General features: G+C 42.8%; 1 protein-coding gene across 3 annotated transcripts in view; it reads right to left on the minus strand.

Moving 5' to 3' along the window:
- Positions 1–22,425, minus strand: part of B3GLCT (beta 3-glucosyltransferase) — a 113,512-nt gene that overhangs the window by 21,943 nt on the left and 69,144 nt on the right. For all 3 annotated transcript variants that reach the window (XM_043477680.1, XM_043477678.1, XM_043477679.1), the window contains 4 exons: positions 20,907–20,970; positions 13,741–13,860; positions 11,813–11,882; positions 1,305–1,418 (listed from right to left, as the gene is read on the minus strand). In XM_043477680.1, the coding sequence (XP_043333615.1) occupies positions 1,305–1,418; positions 11,813–11,882; positions 13,741–13,860; positions 20,907–20,970 (368 nt within the window). The remainder of the gene's footprint in view (positions 1–1,304; positions 1,419–11,812; positions 11,883–13,740; positions 13,861–20,906; positions 20,971–22,425) is intronic.

Genomic DNA, 22,425 nt, shown 5'->3' on the forward strand with positions numbered 1-22,425 from the left:
AAGAATGCATCAACATATGAGTATTAGAGTCAATTTAGAGTCTAAAAAGCAAGATAAAGAAAATTCAAAATCATTCAAAATTCAAAAAGAAAATTCAAAAATGATCTGAAATCATTTTTCCAAAACAGACAACAACAGACAGACTTTGTGATATATATATACTAATCTTGTCAGAATAATCAATAATACAGGATGGCGTATCTGATTCTACTCTACTTTATCAGTCAAGGCATTATGAGTGACAGTATCATAAAATAATCAAGATAAATTACTCTATACAACAAGATCATCAACTTACTACTCTTTTTTTCATAAAAAGGTTTGGGCGGAACCAGAAAACTAAAGAAAAATGTGGCAGGAACAACGGATAAAAATTAAGATGAATAAAGAGCATCTGAAGGTGAGGTGGCCAAATTTATACTTCCAATTTTTTGAAATAAAAAATGTTTTGAATTAGAAAGCCTGCAATCTGAAGAGAAAAACAGGTGTACTTCAACAATTTACTTATATATTATATATACCTATATGAGCTTATACTACATATGTCCCATGCAGAATGTGGTTAAGTGCTCCTCAGAAGTACAAACGAAATGCATCCTGGACCGTAACAGACCATAAGCTTCTGGAAGATGGGAACCATCAGCTTCATTCCTGTTTCCCTCACTGTCTAGCAGGGGCCAGCACACCACAGTCGGATAATAATACTGGCTGAATAAATAGCTAAAATTAAATGAAGAGACACTTTGCATGGGAATATGAAAAATTAACTCTGGGAGGGGGACTTCCCTGCTGGCTCAGATGGTAAAGAATCATCTGCAATGCAGGAAACCTAGGTTTGATCCCTGAGTCGGGAAGATCCCCTGGAGAAGGGAATGGCAACCCACTCCGGTAATCTTGCCTTGAGAATCCCAGGGACAGAGGAGCCTGGATGGCTACAATCCACGGGGTCGCAAACAGTGGGACAGGACTGAGATACAGGTACCCCATTGTGGCCACAGTGAGTCATGAAGGCGCAAAAGACCTGCTGTTACACTCTGCCGTACCTGTCCTATGCATATTCGTCATGCGTGTCAGCCACTTATGTATGACCAGCCAAAAACTTACAGCCTTTGTTAATACTAAAAGCAGTGCTTAAACTGCAAGAATCGGTCCACATCCATGGATAAAGATGTGAGGAGGCAGGAAAGAAAGTTACACAAGGGAAAAATTAAAGTATTTATAAAATGCTTTATTTTTATCCTAAGCTACTATATTTACAGAATGGACACTCTGAGTAAGAGGATCAGTCGGGACTGAGGACTCACCTCTATCTGTGTTAGGAATCCCCAGATCCACCGTCGGAATGGAGCTGTCTGCGTAATCACTGTAGTATTCGAGGTGACCTGCCTGCCCCGCCCAAGTCTGCTTCACGATGGGGACTGAAAAAACGAGAGAGGGGACCATCACTGGCACAGTCACCCAAGAAGCTGGAATCCCAGCATGACGGGATGACCTCCCAAAAAGGAAGGGAACCAGCACATGTTCTTCTCCAGGTGTTCCAAGGCTTAGAGCTCCCTTCCCACCCTGAGAAACGCCAACAGCACAGGCCCTCCTCATTGCTGGTGATAAACACACTGCTTCCGCAGAAAAATACATTGTCTAGTCGGATTAGACTGCTGTGTAGAAGTTAATTTTAACTAATTTTTCTCTTTTCCCAGGCTGCTTTATTTAAAATTCACAACTGGAGTTTTAGATGCTTTTTAGGGGTGTGGGGATAAAATTACTTCTAAGGGCTGTAATATTCTGTGTGGTTCTAGCTGAGATGTATACTTGCCTCCCTCACAGTGGAGGGGGAACCTTTTCAAACTCCACCCAAAGATGCCAACAGGACCACCTAACCCTATAAAGGACATGACCCTGCCATTAAGAATCAGTACATCTACACCAGTGGCTGATTCATGTCAATGTACGGCAAAGACCACCACAATATTATAAAGTAATTAGCCTCCAAATAAAATAAATTAATTTTAAAAAATCACTACATGTGATGGCTGATAGTATTGTGTTGCACTTTTGGAAAGTGTAGAAAGAAATAAAATTGAAAACCACTGCAGATTCTAAAACTGTATCATGAACAGATAAATTATTTTAATAAACACAAATAGCAGAAAACTTGGCTGATTTTCTGTATTTTAGGGTGAGATGCCCAAAGGTAGCTGTGACTCCACACCCAATACAGAGAAATCAGCTTGACCACGATTTGATACTAATTCACTTGACCAACTATCTCAGTAATTACTTTCTTCTATAATTTTTTTTTTAAGTTACTACCTGTGCATCTCAATTTTAAAGGGATTCCACTGTTGTTTTAATAGAAAAGATCAATATAAAAAAACTAGATCTTATACTGTTGATTTAAGAATCTCAACTCTGATGAACCAAATCTTCAGGTCAATATTTTGAACCTTTATTAAATCATTTTTCCCCCCAACCTAAATAAAAATAAATGATATGCAAAAACTACCCACACGATGTCAAAGTGTCTAGCTATGCTAGTCAGCAAATTGGGAGACAAACTTAGATAGCCCCTATACAGAAAATACAAAAGTACACCATTCCATAGTCCACTATTTACCAGCTCTTAAAAAAGAAGAGACTTATGAATTCTGGACATTTGCTATGGTAACCTCCAAATTACCTATTTTAAGCCAATAAATAATATTTTATATATTAAAATACAATTTTTCTGCCATCATAAAAAAAGGCAGATATAAAGATTTCTCCATGCCAGAATGGACAAAGATCTGTAAATGATAAGGTTGGGGGCAGGAGAGGGTGGAAGGCATTGAAAGGGCAGTGCTGAAACATACACATTACCGTAAGTAAAACAGATAGCGAATGGGAAGTTGCTCTATGACACAGGAGCTCAGCCTGGTGCTCTGTGACGACCTGGAGGGGTGGGATGAGGTGGGAGGTGGCAGCGAGGCTCAGGATGGAGGGGACATGGCTGGTTCATGCAGATGTATGTCAGAAACCAACACAACACTGTAAATTATCCTCCAATTAAAAATAAATAATTTTGAAATAGTAATAATAATAGATAAGGTTGCTAAGGGAGAATAAAAGAAAAAAGAAGGAAAAATTCTTATTCTATCCAAATTCCAGCACAAGAAAACTCAAGCTTGGCCTTGTGGTGGCCCTTGGCTTTGCGCATAATAAGCAGGACTTATCCAGACAAGACAGGCTGCCCTGGTGGCTCAATGGTAAAGAATCTGCCTGCAGTGCAGGAGACCAGGGTTCAATCCCTGGGTCGGGAAGATCCTCTGGAGAAGGGAACAGCTACCCACTCCAGTATTCTTGCCTGGAGAATCCCATGGACAGAGGAGCCTGGTGGGCTACAGTCCATGGAGTCGCAAAGAATCAGACACGACTGAGTGACTGAACAACACACCTAACCTACCTGTTTCCTGTTTTGGTTTGAAACAGGTGAGACAGAAATGTTACCAGAGGTAAGAATTTCTCAGAGCCCAGGACCCCACACGACCTGAGACACAGTAAGTGCTCAGTGAATAGCTGACTGAAGACTGGGTGCTGTGGGGATTCCAAAAGGCTGAGGGCTCCTTCTGGAACTGGTTTAAAGGAAGGAGTTTTACCTCTATCAGTGATTCAGCCTTTGTACAAGACCACGCTAAGCTGCTTCAGTCATGTCTAACTCTTTGTGAACCCCATGGACTATAGCCCATCAGGGTCCTCCATCCATGGGATTCTCCAGGCAAGAATACTGGAGTGGGTTGCCATTTCCTCCTCCAGGGGATCTTCCCGACCCAGGGATCAAATCTGCATCTCTTAAATCTCCTGCATTGGCAAGCAAGTTCTTTACCACTAGCGCCACCTGGGAAACCAGTACCACCATAGCCAATCATTTTAAAACGGACCGACCATTTCAACACAGCAACGTGTTCTGAGTCTCGAAGCCCAAAAGCATCCAACAGTGAACAGTGTTATCACCTATCCAATCCTCATCACGGTAATGCCTGTGCAAAGAACTGAAGTCAAGGTGAAGTCTTCTACAACAGCAGATGAAGACTATTTTAAACCAGAGTTGATGCAAAACTGCTTAAAACTTTAGAAATTTTGGTCTGTTTTATCACCACTGTTTGAATAGTGAATAACTGAATTCTTTCTATTATTTATATTTCATATTATATTAAGACACTCTATTCCTAAAGATATTAAACTTGGAGAAAATATTTCAATTTAGTTACGTGGTCTACTATTTCATTTTCAATACAGAGAAGCATACTCCCTCCCACGTAATAAAACAATAGTGAATGTCTCTTTCAAGAATGTTTGCCACAGATAACTTAAAATTAGGATAAAGTAAAAAGAACTGTACTATTTAAAAAAAAAAAAATCCACTCAGATGGCATACATCTTCCACGTGGCTGCACCACTGAGAAGGAGGAGATGCAGAGAAGTCCCTTCTACTCCCGACAGGCTGACGTGCAAAACTCTGATTACAAACGAAAAGGAACTGACCCTTGAGCAAAATCTACCACACAACCTGATGGGCATGACTGTTCTTATTTAAGGAATCTGCCGTTTTCCAACTGACAAATGGCCCTTCTGTCTCGCTGTAAAGGTCAGTGAGCATAGGAAAGCCCTGGTTTCTCGTCTCTTGAGAGGCTTAGCGACAACACCAAGGCTGTGCTCTGATCCCTGGTTTGGGGATGGGGTGTCTGTAAGATGGAAAGGCTATCTGACACAGTAGTGCCAGGGCACTCTGGCCCCCCGTCTTCACCTGCACGGCAGCTGGGAGAGAACTGAACTTTCATCAGGAATTAAGCCACTCCGGGCGTTTGTTCTCTATGTCATGTCTCTACTTCTGCCTTGTGAATGAGATCATCAGTACAGTTTTCCTAGATTCCACATATATGCATTAATACAGAATACGTCTCTCTTCCTGACTTACTTCACTCTTTACGACAGTCTCTAGGGTTCAGCCACATCTCTACAATGACCTAATTTCATTCCTTCTTATGGCTGAGTAACAGTCCGTGAGTGGGAAGAATTGGGAAATTGGGATCGACACATATGCACTATTGACACTGCATAAAATGGATACCTAAGGAGAACCTGCCAAGAGAACACTCTGGTCATAGCAAACACCCTCTTCCAACAACACAAGAGGAGACTACACATGGACATCACCAGATGCTCAACACCAAAATCAGACTGATTATATTCTTTGCAGCCAAAGATGGAGAAGCTCTATACAGTCAGCAAAAACAAGACTGGGAGCTGACTGTGGCTCAGATCATGAACTCCTTATTGCCAAATTCAGACTTAAATTGAAGAAAGTAGGGAAAACCACTAGACCATTCAGGTATGACCTAAATCAAATCCCTTATGACTATACAGTGGAAGTGAGAAATATATTTAAGGGACTAGATCTGATAGACAGAATGCCTGATAAGCTATGGACAGAGGTTCGTGACACTGTACAGGAGACAGGAATCAAGACCATCCCCAAGAAAAAGAAAAGCAAAATGGCTGTCTGAGGAGGTCTTACAAAATAACTGTGAAAAGAAGAGAAGCGAAAAGCAAAGGAGAAAAGGAAAGATATACCATTTGAATGCAGAGTTCCAAAGAACAGCAAGGAGAGATAAGAGAGCCTTCCCCAGGGATCAATGCAAAGAAATAGCGGAAAACAATAGAATGGGAAAGACTAGAGATCTCTTTAAGAAAATTAGAGATGCCAAGGGAACATTTCATGCAAAGATGGGCTCAAAAAAGGACAGAAATAGTAGGGACCTAACAGAAGCAGAAGATATTAAAAAGAGGTGGCAAGAATACACAGAAGAACTGTACAAAAAAGATCTTCACAACCCAGATAATCTTGATGGTGTGATCACCCATCTAGAGCCAGACATCCCAGAATGTGAAGTCAAGTGGGCCTTAGAAAGCATCACTACGAACAAAGCTAGTGGAGGTGATGGAATTCCAGTTGAGCTATTTCAAATCCTGAAAGATGATGCTTTGAAAGTGCTGCACTCAATATGGCAGCAAATTTGGAAAACTCAGCAGTGGCCACAGGACTGGAAAAGGTCAGTTTTCATTCCAATCCCAAAGAAAGGCAATGCCAAAGAATGCTCAAACTACTGCACAATTCCACTCATCTCACATGCTAGTAAAGTACTGCTCAAAATTCTCCAAGCCAAGCTTCAGCAATATGTGAACCATGAACTTCCAGATGTTCAAGCTGGTTCTAGAAAAGGCAGAGGAACCAGAGATCAAATTGCCAACACCTGCTGGATCATCAAAAAAGCAATAGAGTTCCAGAAAAACATCTATTTCTGCTTTATTGACTATGCCAAAGCCTTTGACTGTGTGGATCACAATAAACTGTGGAAAATTCTGAAGGAGATGGGAATACCAGACCACCTGACCTGCCTCTTGAGAAACCTGTATGCAGGTCTGGAAGGAACAGTTAGAACTGGACATGGACCAACAGACTAGTTCCAAATAGGAAAAGGAATACGTCAAGGCTGTATATTGTCACCCTGCTTATTTAACTTATATGCAGAGTACATCATGAAAAACACTGGGCTAGAAGAAGCACAAGCTGGAATCAAGATTGCCGGGAGAAATATCAATAAACTCAGATATGCAGATGACACCACCCTTATGGAAGAAAGTGAAGAAGAAATAAAGAGCCTCTTGATGAAAGTGAAAGAGGAGAGTGAAAAAGTTGGCTTAAAGTTCAACATTCAGCAAACTAAGACCATGGCATCCAGTCCCATCACTTCATGGCAAATAGATGAGGAAATAGTGGGAACAGTGGCTGACTTTATTTTTCTGGGCTCCAAAATGACTGCAGATGGTGACTGCAGCCATGAAATTAAAAGACACTTACCCTTTGGAAGCAAAGTTATGACCAACCCAGAGAGCATATTAAAAAGCAGAGACATTACTTTGCTGACAAAGGTCCATCTAGTCAAAGCTATGGTATTTCCAGTAGTCATGTATGGATGTAAGAGTTGGACTATAAGGAAAGCTGAGCACAGAAGAATTGATGCTTTTGAAATGTGGTGTTGGAGAAGACTCTTGAGAGTCCCTTGGACTGCAAGGAGATCAAACCAGTCCATCCTAAAGGGCATTAGTCTTGGGTGTTCATTGGAAGGACTGATGTTGAAGCTGAAACCCCAATCCTTTGGCCACTTGATGCGAAGAGCTGCCTCATTTGAAAATACCCTGATGCTGGGAAAGATTGAGGGCAGGAAGAGAAGGGGACGACAGAGGATGAGATGGTTGGATGTCATCACCGACACAATGGACATGGGTTTGGGTGGACTCTGGGAGTTGGTGATGGACAGGGAAGCCTGGCGTGCTGTGGTTCATGGGGTTGCCAAGAGTTGGACACGACTGAGTGACTGAACTGAACTGAACTGAAGGAGAACGAACCGTATAGCACAGGGAACTCTACTCAATGCTCTGTGATGACCTGAACAGTAGGGAAACCCATGAAGAGGGGCTATGTGTATACATATAGCTGATTCACTTTGCTATTCAGTGGGAACACAACTGTAAAGTGGGAACACAAGTTGTAGAGCAACTAAACTCCAATAAAAATTAACTTAAAACAATAATTAATTCACTCACTTCATCTAACACAGGATATGGCCTGCCAGTTGGCTGGTTGTAGTTTGATTCAACCTCCTGTTTTCAATAAACTTCTCCAACCAGAGGGAACACACTCTTTAGCATCAGTGTGTTCACATCTGGAGAAGATCAGTATAGTCAAGTTACCAGTTTTTTTTTTTTTTAAGCTGAAAGGTGTCAAGTGTTTATTTTAGGAGCTCAGGGGGCTGTGATAAGGAACTAAAGGCTGAGCAAATGGCATTTTAACCTCTCTACTTAGAGGGAGACAGCAGGAGGGGGAACACCTCACAACCAGCTGACAAACAGAAACAGGGGCTACCATGACGTATGTGGGACCCACACAGGATGCCCATGGCTGAAGGACACACAGAAAACCTTTAACATTTTGTTGACAGTGCACATCACATGAGGAAAAACACGTAACCCAAGAGGAAGTAATGAAACTGCTTTATTAACTCCAGAGAGCTTTTCCTTGCTTAAACCTAACCTCACATGCTATGGTTCATTGCTTTATATAATACCTCCAAAGTTTCTTTAAAACCCTACCAACCACTTGCATCTCAGCAAACCATGCTTGTTTGATGCTGTCGACATGTACTGCTTTCTTAAGCCAAGAGACAGAGTGTATTTTTGCTAACTGTGTCCTAAGATGCTTTAATTCATCTAAATCAGAATCAAGACACAAGTAGTTATGTAAAGGTCTGCTTTACTGTTAGGCAAAAAAAAAAAAGTGTAAGATGTAAAATAATTTTTTCTAATTTTGAAGTGTGGCTGTATTATCAATTCTTCCAAAAGAGTATGAAAAATGAGTTCAGTGTGTACGTTCCCTCACCTTGACCACAGCCTTGGCCGGACTGTTCTACCCCTCACATCCTCACCCCTGGAGGAGCCAGGACTGGGGCATGACGAGTGTCCACTCCAGTCAGAACCCAGGGCATACACAGTGAAGTCCAGGGAAGTCACTGACAGTGCAGTCGGCTCTCAACTGCTCAGAGACAAGCACAGCCTTGACTGTGCTTATTTCTTGCTTCACTGTTGTCTGGTTCCTGGAACTTCAAGTGTTTCTACCAGAGTGCGTACAGAAAGAAAAACAGAGCCCCCAAGTCCGTGCGTCTTGCTTGAACAGAACGCAGTAATATGCGAAGACAGGGGCCATCTGACTCCCCAGCTCCACGTGTGTTTCAGCTCATCTGTGGACTTGAAGTCCTGGCCGTCCTCACTACTATTGAAAGTAAAAAGCCTCCTGTCACTGCTTCTAGCCAAGTCAGATCTGACCTTGAGCACAGCAGAGAAGCAACACAGCTATCAAATACTATTTATCAAGCGTTATGTTCCGAACACATCCAAAAAATTTCCCAGGTGGCACAGTGGTAAAGAATCCACCTGCCAATGCAGATGTGGATTCAATCCTTGGGTCAGGAAAGATCCCCTGGAGGAGGAAATGGCAACCCACTCCAGTATTCTTGCCTGGGAAATCCCATGGGGTCCACAGGGTCGCAGAGAGTCAGATACGACCGTGACTGAGCACGCATGTGTGCGCACTCGCGCGCGCGCGCACACACACACACACACACAAACACAGACACACACACACACACACAGAGCTGACAGCACAGCTCTGCTGTGGCAGAAAGAACTGGGCATTTGGAGCCAGAAGCCTGAGCGCCCGCTCCCCTGCTCACTCTGCATGAAGTTGGGCCAGTGTGTCGTCCCGGGGTGAGCTTTCTTTCTCTGCGATATCAAGTGAACAACAATTACCACATCACAGGGAACTGTAAACATGAAATCAGATGACAGAATACAGGTGAAAGGGACTTCCCTAGTGGTCCAGTGGCTAAGAATCCACCTGCTAACGCAGGAGACATGAGTTCGATCCCTGGTCCGGGAAGATTCCACATGCCGTGGGGCAGCTAAGCCCATGCACCACAACTACTGAAGCCGGTGCTCTGGAGCCCACGTGCTGCAACTACTGAGCCCACACCCTAGAGCCTGTGCCCCCAACTACTGCAGTGAGAAGCCTCTGCACCTAGAGAGCAGCCCCCGATCGCTGCAGCTAGAGAAAGCCCGCACCTGGAGACGAAGACCTGGCACAGTCAAATATAAATAAATAAACTGCTACTTTAAAAAAAAAAATGTGAAAAACACCAGAAAATGTGTTTAAAAAAAAAAAAGGATTAGCAATTAGAAGCAGTTACTGTGGCATTGTTGGCTGAAACTAATACGATTACTGGGTAATTCTCTTGACCAACTGGTGGCAGAACTAGGTTTCCAAAAGGGGGGCCAGAGCCCCCTGGTCTGGTAGACTTCACATCCATCAGGCAACATGGACATCAGAGTCCCTAAAATCCAGCCACCTTATACTATCTTTCCAAACAAACAGGTCCAAGTTTAAAGACAGCCTGCCACAGCAACTCCACTTCGAAGTTCTCAAGATATCTTTTAGATCTCAGGCTTCAATGACCCCAAACCCAATTAACAGCAGTAAATCAGCACATCTGGTTTGGGGAGGTTTGGTCTTTATGCTCCTAACAGACTTGGAAGGTTTTATAATTTTTATAAAATCTTTGACTCAAAATTGAAATATAAAAGCATTTGATAAATATCTGAAAGGATTATCATAACCTTATGCAAAATAAGCAAGCAGTAAACTAGATTATTCAGAATGACCATATTAAAATTAGCTAACTCCTTTTTTCATTTCTGTAGAATATGAAAACTACAACAGAGACCATCCCTAATTTTACCACTTTACTGCCAACTTGAAAAATGTGTTTCAAAAGAGAATATACCACCATCCCCATTCCTAACACTGATATATACTCCAAGGGCAGCTTCAAGATCAAATAAATCAATTTGAGCACTTCTGCTTGCTGTTTAAAAAAAAAAAAGGAAAGCAGTCTAGTTCAGTTCTCTTGACACTTTTTTAATGAAAGGTATTTATCAAAAATCGTCCCTCCAGATTATGTAAAAAAATAAAAGGATATTAAACCTAGGTTAAATTTATGATAAGTGAAAATTTTAAGTTCTATATTGATTTTTAATAGTATTTTAGGACTTCTTGTATAATGAATGCATATATTTATTTAGACTGATTTTAATAGGACTTAGAATTTATTGTGACTATTTTAGGTAACCATGAAGGTTTATAGCAAACTTACTTTTAAGATAGTGTTGACTATAACCAGACCTGAATTGATGTCAGTGTTTTAAACAATGCCATAATTCCAAATTATAATATTCTTTTATCTGTAAAATATGTTCCTCTTTAAAGCATCATTTGTAAATATCATATTATCACATAAATTATATAAATGAACTCCCCACTTAGCTCCAATCCCACAAAAATGACAGCTGGTTTAGAAATCTCTCCTCTATAAATATCACACTCTTGGTAAAACTGAGAGTCTTTTCATGGAAAAAAAATAAAATATGTGCTAAAATTAGAAAATGCAAAAGACTGTCTAATCCTCAATTTGAGAAAAGTGCTGTTTGAAGTAAGGTGGAAAAAACAGATAAATTATGTATTTATATTTAAGATAGGCTATTTAAAAAACAGTATCACCATAATGCAGAATTCTGTAATGGCATCAAAAAACTAAATAGAAACATCTATGTGCAGGATTTCCTTAAGAAGGAGCCATGGCTTGTAAGACAAACATTTTTTACTTTTCTCTGTATATTTACACATGAGCAAATACACATCCTTACTTAAAAGTTATGATGTGTGAGTGTGAAATGAGTATAAAAAGAAGGAACAACGTGAGAAAGACATTCTTTTTGACATTCCGTTACCTTGAGAAATCCCCTTCACAGCTCGGAGTCCACACTTGGACATAACAGGACACTCTTTTGCAAAATGGATTATTATCCACTTACAGTCTCCAAGATTGCCACAGCTGAGCATTTCCATTTCCAATTTAAAACACTGCTCTGATCACTCCTTAGAAGGGCCACGGCCTCTCATGTTGCAACACAAAATTGTCTTTTCTAATTGATCTTGGTGACTGAAGTGCTATAAGGAGGAAGACTGATTATATAAGTGCTTGCACTTCCAATAATATATCTGTCATTATCCCCTTCTTGAGTTGAGCTCATATCTGATTTGTCCTTTTTTTTTTAAAGGCAGTGTGGATTTTTAAAGTTCAATAAAAATGAATAATCCAAAACGTACTTCTATCACCATGAAACTTCTTGCATGTTTTCACTGCAACAAAAATATCCTCCTTCTTCACTGGATTTCCCTTTAAAAAAAAAAAAATGCATAACGTGAGTCGATGTATCTTAACAGCACACCCAAATTAGTTGTCACATGCTCTCGAGTTCAAATTCATCAATGTCAAGGACATCAAACTTGTCTCCAGAATCAAGTTTCAGGGGACGACTGTATCTCCGAGGACCACAAATGCTTTGCTCAGCCAGAGGGGTGGGGTGGGGTGGTCATCCCTGATAGCTCAGTTAGTAAAGAATCCACCTGCAATGCAGGAGACCCTGGCTGGATTCCTGGGTTGGGAAGATCCGCTGGAGAAGGGATAGGCTACCCACTCCAGTATTCTTGGGCTTCCCTGGTGGCTCAGCTGGTAAAGAATCTGCCCGCAATGTGGGAGACCTAGGTTCAATCCCTGGGTTGGGAAGATCCCCTGGAGAAGGGAAAGGCTACCCACTCCAGGATTCTGGCCTGGAGAATTCCATGGACCATGTAGTCCACGGGGTCGCAATGAGTCAGACATGACTTGAGCGACTTTCACTCACTCATAGCCAGACGGAGACCAGAATCCCAGCCGTGCCATCCTCCCTGCATCACCTGGATGAATGTCCTATAAATTCCAGCTCATTCAGGAAATTGGGATGATAACCACCAGCACAGCTGCTTTTATTACGACTATTTATTACGAACATCACAGGTGCCCAGTATGTGTTGGTTACCTTCCCTTTCTTTTTTCTAGCTGGTGAAAATTGTTTTAAAAGGGAGAGAGAAGTAGAAGGATGTTTTAGTGACTCCCTTTAGGGAGCCTTGCCTCACTTTGATGTTTACAGTATTTTTATGGCCCTTAATGGTCCACGCAAGTCTAGGCAACAGCGGTACTCTGTCCTCTGCCAAAGGCAGGATTACGTCAAACATCTGGGGGGTTCCTGGAGCCCTGAGCTGGCTCCAGCCCAGGCTGGTCACTCAAGTGAAGGGGTCACAGAGGCGCTTGTGGACAATCCACCCGCTAGGCTGTGGGTGCTTCACAAAGGGGGCCAGGGCAGGGGCTGACCCCCTTTATCACCATCTCAGGGCTTCAGGGACATTCAATCCTGATTCTGCATCATCTGGGGCTGGTTTACAGCGACATGCAACTGCAGTTTCGTCATGCCACTCAAGGCACTAGGAGGTCAACCCTTCCAGATTTTCCAGAAGAACATTAAACAAGCAAGCACAATGACAGTGTCTGGAAAGACATTTCCCTCTCAAGTACTATGCCAACAGTACAGATTCTCTCCCACTGTTAGTGTGTGTGTGTGTGAATACACATACTCCTCTTTGAAAATTCAACCCAGACTTCTGTGTCAGTGACTTGGAAATAAGGGAGAACATGTGAGGCAATGAACCTGCTTTTCCTTATGAGGAAGGACTGCTAACCACCCAGCTGAGTCCGTGGTCTTCAGGTTCATCCTGGGGACTGGACCGAGGACCCACCATGAGCAGATGCATTCTGAAAGTTGTGGACAGTCTCAGGTGAGGTCAGAGTGGGGTCACTGGCTGAGAGGTGGGTAGAGGTGGGCTTCAGGAGAGGGCTTAGGAACAACTGGAAATGTCTGACATTGCCTTTCTAGGAAACAGACCAGGAACTGCAGCAGCTCTGTGCTATTCCTTCAACCAAAGAACTGACTCGGGGGCCATGCCTCTGCAGCTCCGGGGCGCTCGCTTCTTGTGTGTCCGATAGGGGAACAGTGGTGCTCACCTTACGGGGTTATCATCCCCAGAAACGTGACATACAGTTCTCACGGGGCAGGTGGCAGGTGTCGGTATTTGTTCAGTGTGTGAACTGCTAGGGCAACATCACGCACGGCATGTATATTTCCCTTTGACACACAGGAAGCTGTCCTTCTGTTACTCACACAGAGCGGCAGGGAAGACTGGAAGGAGGTGGCGCAGGAGGAGCCCACCCCGTCTGTACAGAACTCGGGCACCGGCGTGAGCGGGAGTCCGTCCCCTCCGTCCCAGATGTAGAGCGCGATCTGTCACACAGGAAACCGGCGTGAATGAGAGCCAACAACCACCGTCCACGGAGGTGCGCCGTGCCTCCAGGGAAAGCTACACCTCCCCTCCTCCGAGAACATCACACTGAACCACATCTACACGGCAGCGTTCCGCAGGCTTCCCAATAGGTGGCGCTAGTGGTGCAGAACCTGCCTGCCAAGGCGATAGACGTGAGAGACGGGTTTGATCCCTGGGTCAGGAAGATCCCCTGGAGGCGGGCATGGCAACCCACTCCAGCATTCTTGCCTGGAGGATCCCAGGGACAGGGAAGCCTGGCGGGGCTACAGTCCATGGGGTCGCAAAGAGTCAGACATGACTGAAGTGACTTAGCACGCACCAAGACAATAATTCCATGTGGAGCAATCAAATCTTTTATTAACCATAAACAGTTAATTAAGAATCAATATCCAGGGGGGACTTCCCTGGTGGTCCAGTGGTTAAGAATCCACCTGCCAATGCAGGGGACGGGAGTTCAATCCCTGGTCCAGGAAGACCCCACGTGCCACAAGGCAACTAAGCCCGGACACCACAAGTGCCGAGTCAGTGTGCTGCAACTACTAAGCCCGCAAGCCTAGAGCCTGTGCTCTGCAACAGGAGGGGCCCCCGCAACAAGAAGCCTGCGCTGCAGAGAGCAGAGAAAAGCCGCTGAGCAGCAACAGAGACTCTGTGCGGCCAATAAATTAATTCTTTTAAAAAAGAATCAATATTCCGACCTCCAAAACATTTCAAAACTGTCATAAGCAATTCCAGGGAAGCTATTTTAAGGATTCTAAAGCATCACAGAGACAGATAAAACGTAAGATCATCATGACTCTGGTTTCCTGCAGGATGGTAATTACACACCCTGAATAACCAACGGGCTGAAACTATCTAAAAATACTACATAAAATATCTTTAAAAGCTTTTTAATGTACTGCTAAACTGGCACAAAACGTGGAGCTTACAAAGACAAAAATGGAAAGTGAGAACCTGGGAGAGAAGGTCCCTGAGGGTCGTTTTCCCTCGCAGGTATCAGCTGGGTTCTAGGCATGCTGAGGTTCTGATATGTGTTAAAGAGAATAAAGCCCGTGACCCATCCAAGTGGGGGTGTCTAACAGCAAACCCCCACATGAAGCTGGGACTTTGGCACTAGATAGGGAAAACTCATCTCCAGCTATCCTGAGATTTTGTAGCCAAGAGCCAGGCCTCCCTAATCTGTCACCTACATAGTCCAAAAATACCTTAAACAGAGTGGCCCTGAGTCAGTATGAATCTCTAGCAAGTAGGCAAAAGCTAATGCAAAGCCTTACTGAGGAGCCCACAACCTTAACAGGACTTGTGGACTGTCACAGGTGAAGTCCCCAGGAGCAAGAGCACTCAGAAAAATCACAGAAAGTAGAACAAAGACAGGAGATGAAGAGCAAGAGCCAGCGGACACAGCTTAATCAGGCCCACCCAGAAGAATCCAGGGATTGGAATGATCAAGTACACAGATTAGAAAACTACTGTTTCATATATTTTTACAAAGAAAAGCTTTAAAACATGAGCAAAATTTCTGAAAGATTACACAGGAAAGCAAATTTGAAAAAGAAATATCTAGAACAACAAGACATGAAAAATATAAGCTGAAAATGAGCATTTTAATGGTAAGGATAAGCAGCCTATCATAGACACAGCTGAATAAAAACTAGGGAACTAAAAGATGAAGCCCCCCAAATTATCTGAACTGTAGCTCAGCAAGAAACAGAGATGGGGAACATGAAAGAGAAGTGCAAACCTCTAGCATATGTCTAAAGTTCCAGAAAGAGTAACAGGGGGGAGGAGAAAATAGTTGAAAAGACAGTGGCTGAGAATTTTTTTTAATTGCTTAACAATTCTATTATAGAAAGGCCCAAGAATGCTAAGTAAGATGAGAAAAAAAAATAGTCTGCGTCTAGACACTGGTGTTGCTGTTCAGTCACTCGTCATGTCCAACTCTGCAACTGCAGCACTTCAGGCTTCCCCATCCTCCATTATCTCCCAGAGCTTGCTCAGACTCATGTCCATCGAGTTGGTGATACCATCCAACCATCTCATCCTCTGTCGTCACCTTCTCCTCCTGCCTTCTATTTTTCCCAGGGGTCTTTTCCAATGAGTAGGCTCTTTGCATCAGGTGGCCAAAGTATTGGAGCTTCAGTTTCAGCATCCATCCTTCCAATGAATATTCAGGGTTGATTTCCTTTAGGATGGACTGATTTGATCTCCTTGCAGTCCAAGGGACTCTCAAGAGTCTTCTCCAACACCACAGTTCAAAAGCATCATTTCTTCAGTGCTCAGCCCTCTTTATGGTCCAACTCTCACATCTATACATGATTACTGGAAAAACCATAGCTTTGACTGGATGGACCTTTGTTGGCAAAGTAATGTCTCTGCTTTTTAATATGCCGTCTAGGTTTTTCATAGCTTTTCTTCCAAGCAGAAAGTGTTTTTTAATTTCATGGCTGCAGTCACCATCTGCGGTGATTTTGGAGCCCAAGAAAATAAAGTATATGGTGTATGTGTCTGCATGTGTGTGTGTATATGTTAGTTGTTCAGTCATGTCTGACTCTTTGTGACCCCACAGACTGCAGCCCGCCAGGCTCTTCTGTCCATGGAATTCTCCAGACAAGACTACTGCAGTGGGTATCCATTCCCTTCTCCAGGGGACCTTTCAGACCCAGGGATCGAACCTGGGTCTCCTACATTGCAGGCAGATTCTTTACCATCTGAGCCACCAGGGAAGCCCTCTACACACACACACACCCCAGATTCTTTACCATCTGAGCCACCAGGGAAGCCCTCTACACACACACACACACACACACACACACTCACACACACCCCATAGTGAAACTGCTCCTTGGAAGAAAAGCTATGACAAACCTAGACAATATTAAAAAGCAGAGACATTACTTTGCCAAAAAAGGTCTGTCCAGTCAAAGCTATGGTTTTTCCAGTAGTCACGTATGGATGTGACAGTTAGACCATAAGGAAGGCTGAGGACCAAAGAATTAATGCTTTCAAACTCTGATGCTGGAGAAGACTCCTGAGAGTCCCCTGGACAGCAAGAAGATTAAATCAGTCAATCCAAAAGGAAAGTAACCCTGAATATTCATTGGGAGGACTGTTGTTGAAGCTGGAGCTCCAATACTTTGGCCACCTGATGTGAAGAGCTGACTCATTGGAAAAGACCCTGATGCTAAGAAAGATTGAGGGCAGGAGGAGAAGCAGGTGACAGAGAATTAAATGTTTGGATGGCATTACTGACTCAACAGACATGAGTTTGAGTGAACTCTGGGAGACAGACAAAGCCAGGGAAGAGTGGCATGCTGCAGTCCATGGTGTTGCAAAGAGCCAGACAGGACTGAGTGACTGAACAAGTGAAAACAGCAGAACACCAAAGACAAAGAACAATCTTAAAGCAGCCAGAGAAACAGCAGATTGGCTACAATCAGGTGAGAGTGATGGCTTATCACCCAACACAACAGCAGTAACAGAAGAAAGGGCACAGGGGAGCAGCGCTGCTGTGATTAGACGAAAGGTCTCTCACAACCTGGACTTGAACACACAATGCAATCATGCCTCAAGAACAAAGCTGAAATAAATTATCTTTAAAGGAAAACCTGAGAATTTGCCACCTCACTGAAAAGGAAATTCTGAATGATATACTTCAGGAAGAATAAAAATGATCTCCATTAGCAGGGTCCAGAAGCAAAACAAAATACAGGGATTTAAGTTAATGTGAGGAAATACAGGGTTTAAGTTAATGCAAATGGTAACCACATAAAGTAAGGGCAACATCTGAGTTGCAGAGTTAAAAGAAATGACAGAACAAAGCTGCTGGACAAAAGAGCATCAGATTGAGAGAGGGATATATTCTCAGGTCCTTAAATTTTCAGGATATTGACTAATTAGCCATGGTTAGGTAAGCATCACCCATTCAATGGACATGAACTTGAGCAAACTCTGGGAAACAGTGGATAAGAGTCTGGCCTGTTGCAGTCCATGGGGTGGCAAAGAGTCAGACAAGACTTAATGACTAAACAACAACAAGGTTAAGCATGCATGTTAAAATGTTTAAAATAACCATTAAGAAACAGACACTGAGACTGAACTTCCAAAAGGGTTAGGGTTAGAAAAAGAAAAACGGGAGGGGGAACAAAGGTGCAAAGTAGGAAACATGGGTTCGATCCCTGGTCGGGAAGATCCCCTGGAGAAGAGAATGGCAACCCACTGCAGTATTCTTGCCTGCAAAATCCAATGGATAGAAGAGCCTGGTGGGCTACAGGGTCACAAAAGAGTCAGTCATGACTAAGCGACCGACAACAACATATCCTGAAAAATGTAAATGTAAATTTGCTACGTGGTTTGAAGATAAAGGTTGTCAAACTGGGAGAAAAAGATAAGCATATCCTCTTCAAGAGAAACACATCAAAAGATGAGGACATGAAACTACTGAAAGAAAAAAGATGAAAAACAATTATGAGGCAAACACCAAAAGAAAGCTAGTATAGAAGTGTTCCTATCAACAAGGTAAACACTGAGGCAACAAGCATTACTAGAGATAAAGATAATTTACCAAGAGAACATGACAATTCTAAACCCGTACGCTTCTTACTGACATAGCCCCAGACTATAAATAGCAAGAGTTGGCAGTTCCACAAAGAGACACTGTCACCACTCATAGGGAAGATTTTCATATCCCTCCCTTAGTAAATGACATATCAAGCAGACAAAACAAAAAAAAGGAGGAAGGGAGAGAGGGAGGAAATATGTGAAAAGCACACAAGATTAACTGATTTATCTATTTCTTCTTTAGCAGATATAAGTGAAAGTGTCAGTCATTTAGTCATGTCTGACTCTTTGCGACCCCATGGACTCTAGCCCACCAGGCTCCTCTGTCCGTGGGATTCTCCAGGCAAGAATACTGGAGTGGGCAGCCATGCCCTCCTCCAGGGAATCTTCCTGAACCAGGGATCAAACCCAGGTCTCCTGCATTGCAGGTGGATTCTTTACCATCTGAGCCACCAGGAAAGCCCCTGAAGAGAATAATGTACCCTCCAATCAGAGCACGTATATCCTTTTCTCCATTTCTGAAAACTGAACATGAACCTGGTCTTAGAGTCAAGCCTAAAAATATTTCAAATGACTGTTATACAGACCAGTCATGCTAAGCTGGAAATCAATAACAAAACACAAGAACAACACACAAGTACACTGAGTCACAATGAAAAACATATTTTTTAAAGTGAGTCCCAGTCACAAAACAATCTAAAAGCTTCTGCTGTTCAGAAACTCTTACAGATGATCACCATGACATGTGTAAAAGATGTTCACAGAAGCAGGGACTGTAATAGCAAAAAGTCAGGAGTGACCCAGAGGCCCACAACCAGGAGGCTGGGCAAATGCACCATGGTATAGTCCTGAGACAGACTTTATAGAAAGTGATGATAAATTCATTAAAGCTGCACATACCAACACAGATGAGTTTCAAATCAAATTATAATCATATTCATGGATGCGAAACTACATAGTATATATTCAGAGATACATTCATACATTATACAATAATAAGAGAAGGGGGAGAGGGAGAGAATTCAAGAAAGCTATTTACTCTGGTGAGAACAAAGTGGGGTCCTCTTGGGGAGATACATCCAGGCAACCAGTCAAGTTCTCTCTCTTAAACACAGATATTTTGACTGATGTTTATACCTTTCAGGTATGTTAAGAGCTTTTTTTCCGGTTTTTTTTTTTTTTTTGTATGTTATTCAATGTTCCATAAGCTCCCAAACCTGGGAATCTATACCTGAGCTGATTATCCATTAAAAATATCTAGACAGACCCTGGCTTTCAACTAGTCATTCCCTCCCTCTCATGGAAAAGAATGATTTCTGACATGTATTTTCATAATTTAAAAACACCCCTCAAATGAAAATCCTTTGAGTGCCCTTTCTGCTCCTGGCAGGCGGCCAGTGCTGCTGGACTGAGCTATGTGTCATGACTGACCCCAATGTCCTAAGACTCAGAATTCTCTGGAGGGAAAGGAGGTTGGCCATCAGATGTACCCATGAATAAGCTGCACAGAGAGACCTTCCTAACTGATGATCAGAGACTACTGGATTCACGATGGCACGCCTGCCACCTGCCCCAGGATGCTTAGCGACCAGGGTCCACTAAATGCCAGGGGACCAGATGGCTCCATCCTGCTGCACAGCACCAGCTCAGAGACGCGACGGAGGCATGCGAGCAACCGAAGCACCAGCTCAGACCAGAGACGCGACCGAGGCATGCGGGCAACCGAAGCGCCGGATCAGACCAGAGACGCGACGGAGGCATGCGAGCAACCGAAGCACCAGATTAGACCAGAGGTATTTTAATGACATTTTGGCAAGTTTTTTAAACATTCACCTCTGGGTTCCCTGGTGGCTCAGGCAGTAAAGAATCCACCTGCAATGCAGGAGACCCAGGTTTGATCCCTAGATCAGGAAGATGCTTCTCCAGCGAAGAAGGCAACCCTCCCCCCGCCCCCCAGTATTCTTGAAAATCCCATGGACAGAGGAGCCTGGTGGGCTACAGTCCATGGGGTCACAAAGAGTCAGACACAACTGAGCAACTAACACTTTCACTTTAGTAATATAGAATTCTACTATTTTCTGTTAACCAACCATAATATAATGGTATTAAGCAAATAATATTACATAATCACAAAAGTAAAAGATGGTTATAAGTTTTCACAATGAATAGCCAGACAAAAAATAATTACAATTACAATTAAAAGCCATAATGGAAATATGATTAACTTAACACTATAAAATAATTACCTACAACTTGGGGGGTTAAGTAAGTGATGTGGTAAGTGGAAGTGCAAACATGCAGATGTTTTCATCTGCCAGCCTTTGTCTTTTGGTTGGTGCATTAAACCTGTTTATGTTTAAGGTAATTATCGATGTGTATGACCTTATTACCATTTAAAAAGACACAGATTCTTGATTACGAAGACTTTTAACCAAACAAGTTCACGACCCACCTCATGTTTTAAATCTATCGTGAAGTCAGACTTCAGGGATTCACTCTTTAATCTCTTTGTAAGCCTAGAAAATAAGAGACAATGTGAGGTTTTTTAAAAACCAAAATAGGCATCAAACAAGAGTAATACATTCTTAATACATTCTTGAGACTTTCTAATATTTGAAAACAAAAATAGAAATTTTAAGGTAAAAGTGAAGACTTTCATTTCCTTAAGGCAAAGGACTATGAAAACAGAATTATTTGTGCACCAGGAAATGAAGGGAAGACTTGTTGTAAACACAGGTTTCACTATTTCAACACCTGGAAAATACCATAAAACACAATACGACATAATAAATGTCTTTCAAAAAGCCATAAAGTGTGTTAACTCTTGATAATCCTTGACTGAATAACAGAAAGGAACAGAAAAGAAGCTTGCATGACAAGGAAACACAGGTTGTTATGTTTCGGTCTCCTATTTTTTTTTTTTTTTCAGTCTCCTATGTTTAATGACCCTGATGAACTACAGTTTGTGGAGTTTTCAGGGGGAGAGAGCAGATGGTTTCAGGAAAGAATAACAGTTTCAAGTTATTTTCTTGCTTCAAAAAATCATTAATGGCTCTTTTCAACACAGAAAAAGCCCCAAACCCCACCAGGCTCTAGAATCCCTGGCTCCTCAGCACCCTCCTGCCACCCCCAGAGCACACCCCTGGCCTAGTTCATCCCGACCCAACCTTCGCCTGGCAGCCTTTTCTTTAAGACCAAATTCAAGGGCTTCCAGACTTTCCCTCAAGACTAAACAGAAGCTTCCTTTGCTCCCATAGTGGGAAGCACAGCCCATTCATCCATCACACACAGCAGCCCCACAACACCCTCTATACTTCTCCTGCTGTGTACCCCCAACACTGCCCACTGCCCCCCAAAACCAGTGCTCAGTGAGCAACCTGGATGGGTGAGAGCAAATACCAATATATTCCTTGATACCAAGCTGAGTGAGAGAGAATTGCACACTTACCAAGACCACTCAGATGCCGCATGGTTCTATGCTTGTTACAGGACTAGAGATAGGACCCCTCATTGCAATTACAAACCTCCTAATAAATATTCCCTAGTGGCTCAGATGGTAAAGAATCTGCCTGTAACACAGGAGACCCGGGTTCGATCCCTGGTTCGGAAAGATCCCCTGGAGGAGGGAATGGTTACCCACTTCAGCATGCTTGCCTGGAGAATCCTATGGACAGAGGAGCCTGGCGGGCTGCAGTCCATGGAGTCGCAAAGAGTTGGACATGACTAAGTGACTAACACTTTCACTTAATAAATATTTTAACTGCAAAGAAATCACAGTGATTTTAAAAAGAAAAGTAGTAACAAATTTCTAAAGTCTTACTGAGTTTTCAGCCTGGCTGAAGCACAAATATTTTCTTTTTTAAAAAAAAATTATTTTAACTGGAGGATAGTTACAATACTGTGCTAGTTTTTGCCATTTATCAACATGAACTGGCCACAGGCATACCCGTGTCCCCTCAGTCCTGAACCCC

The sequence above is a fragment of the Cervus canadensis genome, chromosome 9 (genome assembly GCF_019320065.1).
Source record: "Cervus canadensis isolate Bull #8, Minnesota chromosome 9, ASM1932006v1, whole genome shotgun sequence".
Taxonomy (NCBI): domain Eukaryota; kingdom Metazoa; phylum Chordata; class Mammalia; order Artiodactyla; family Cervidae; genus Cervus; species Cervus canadensis.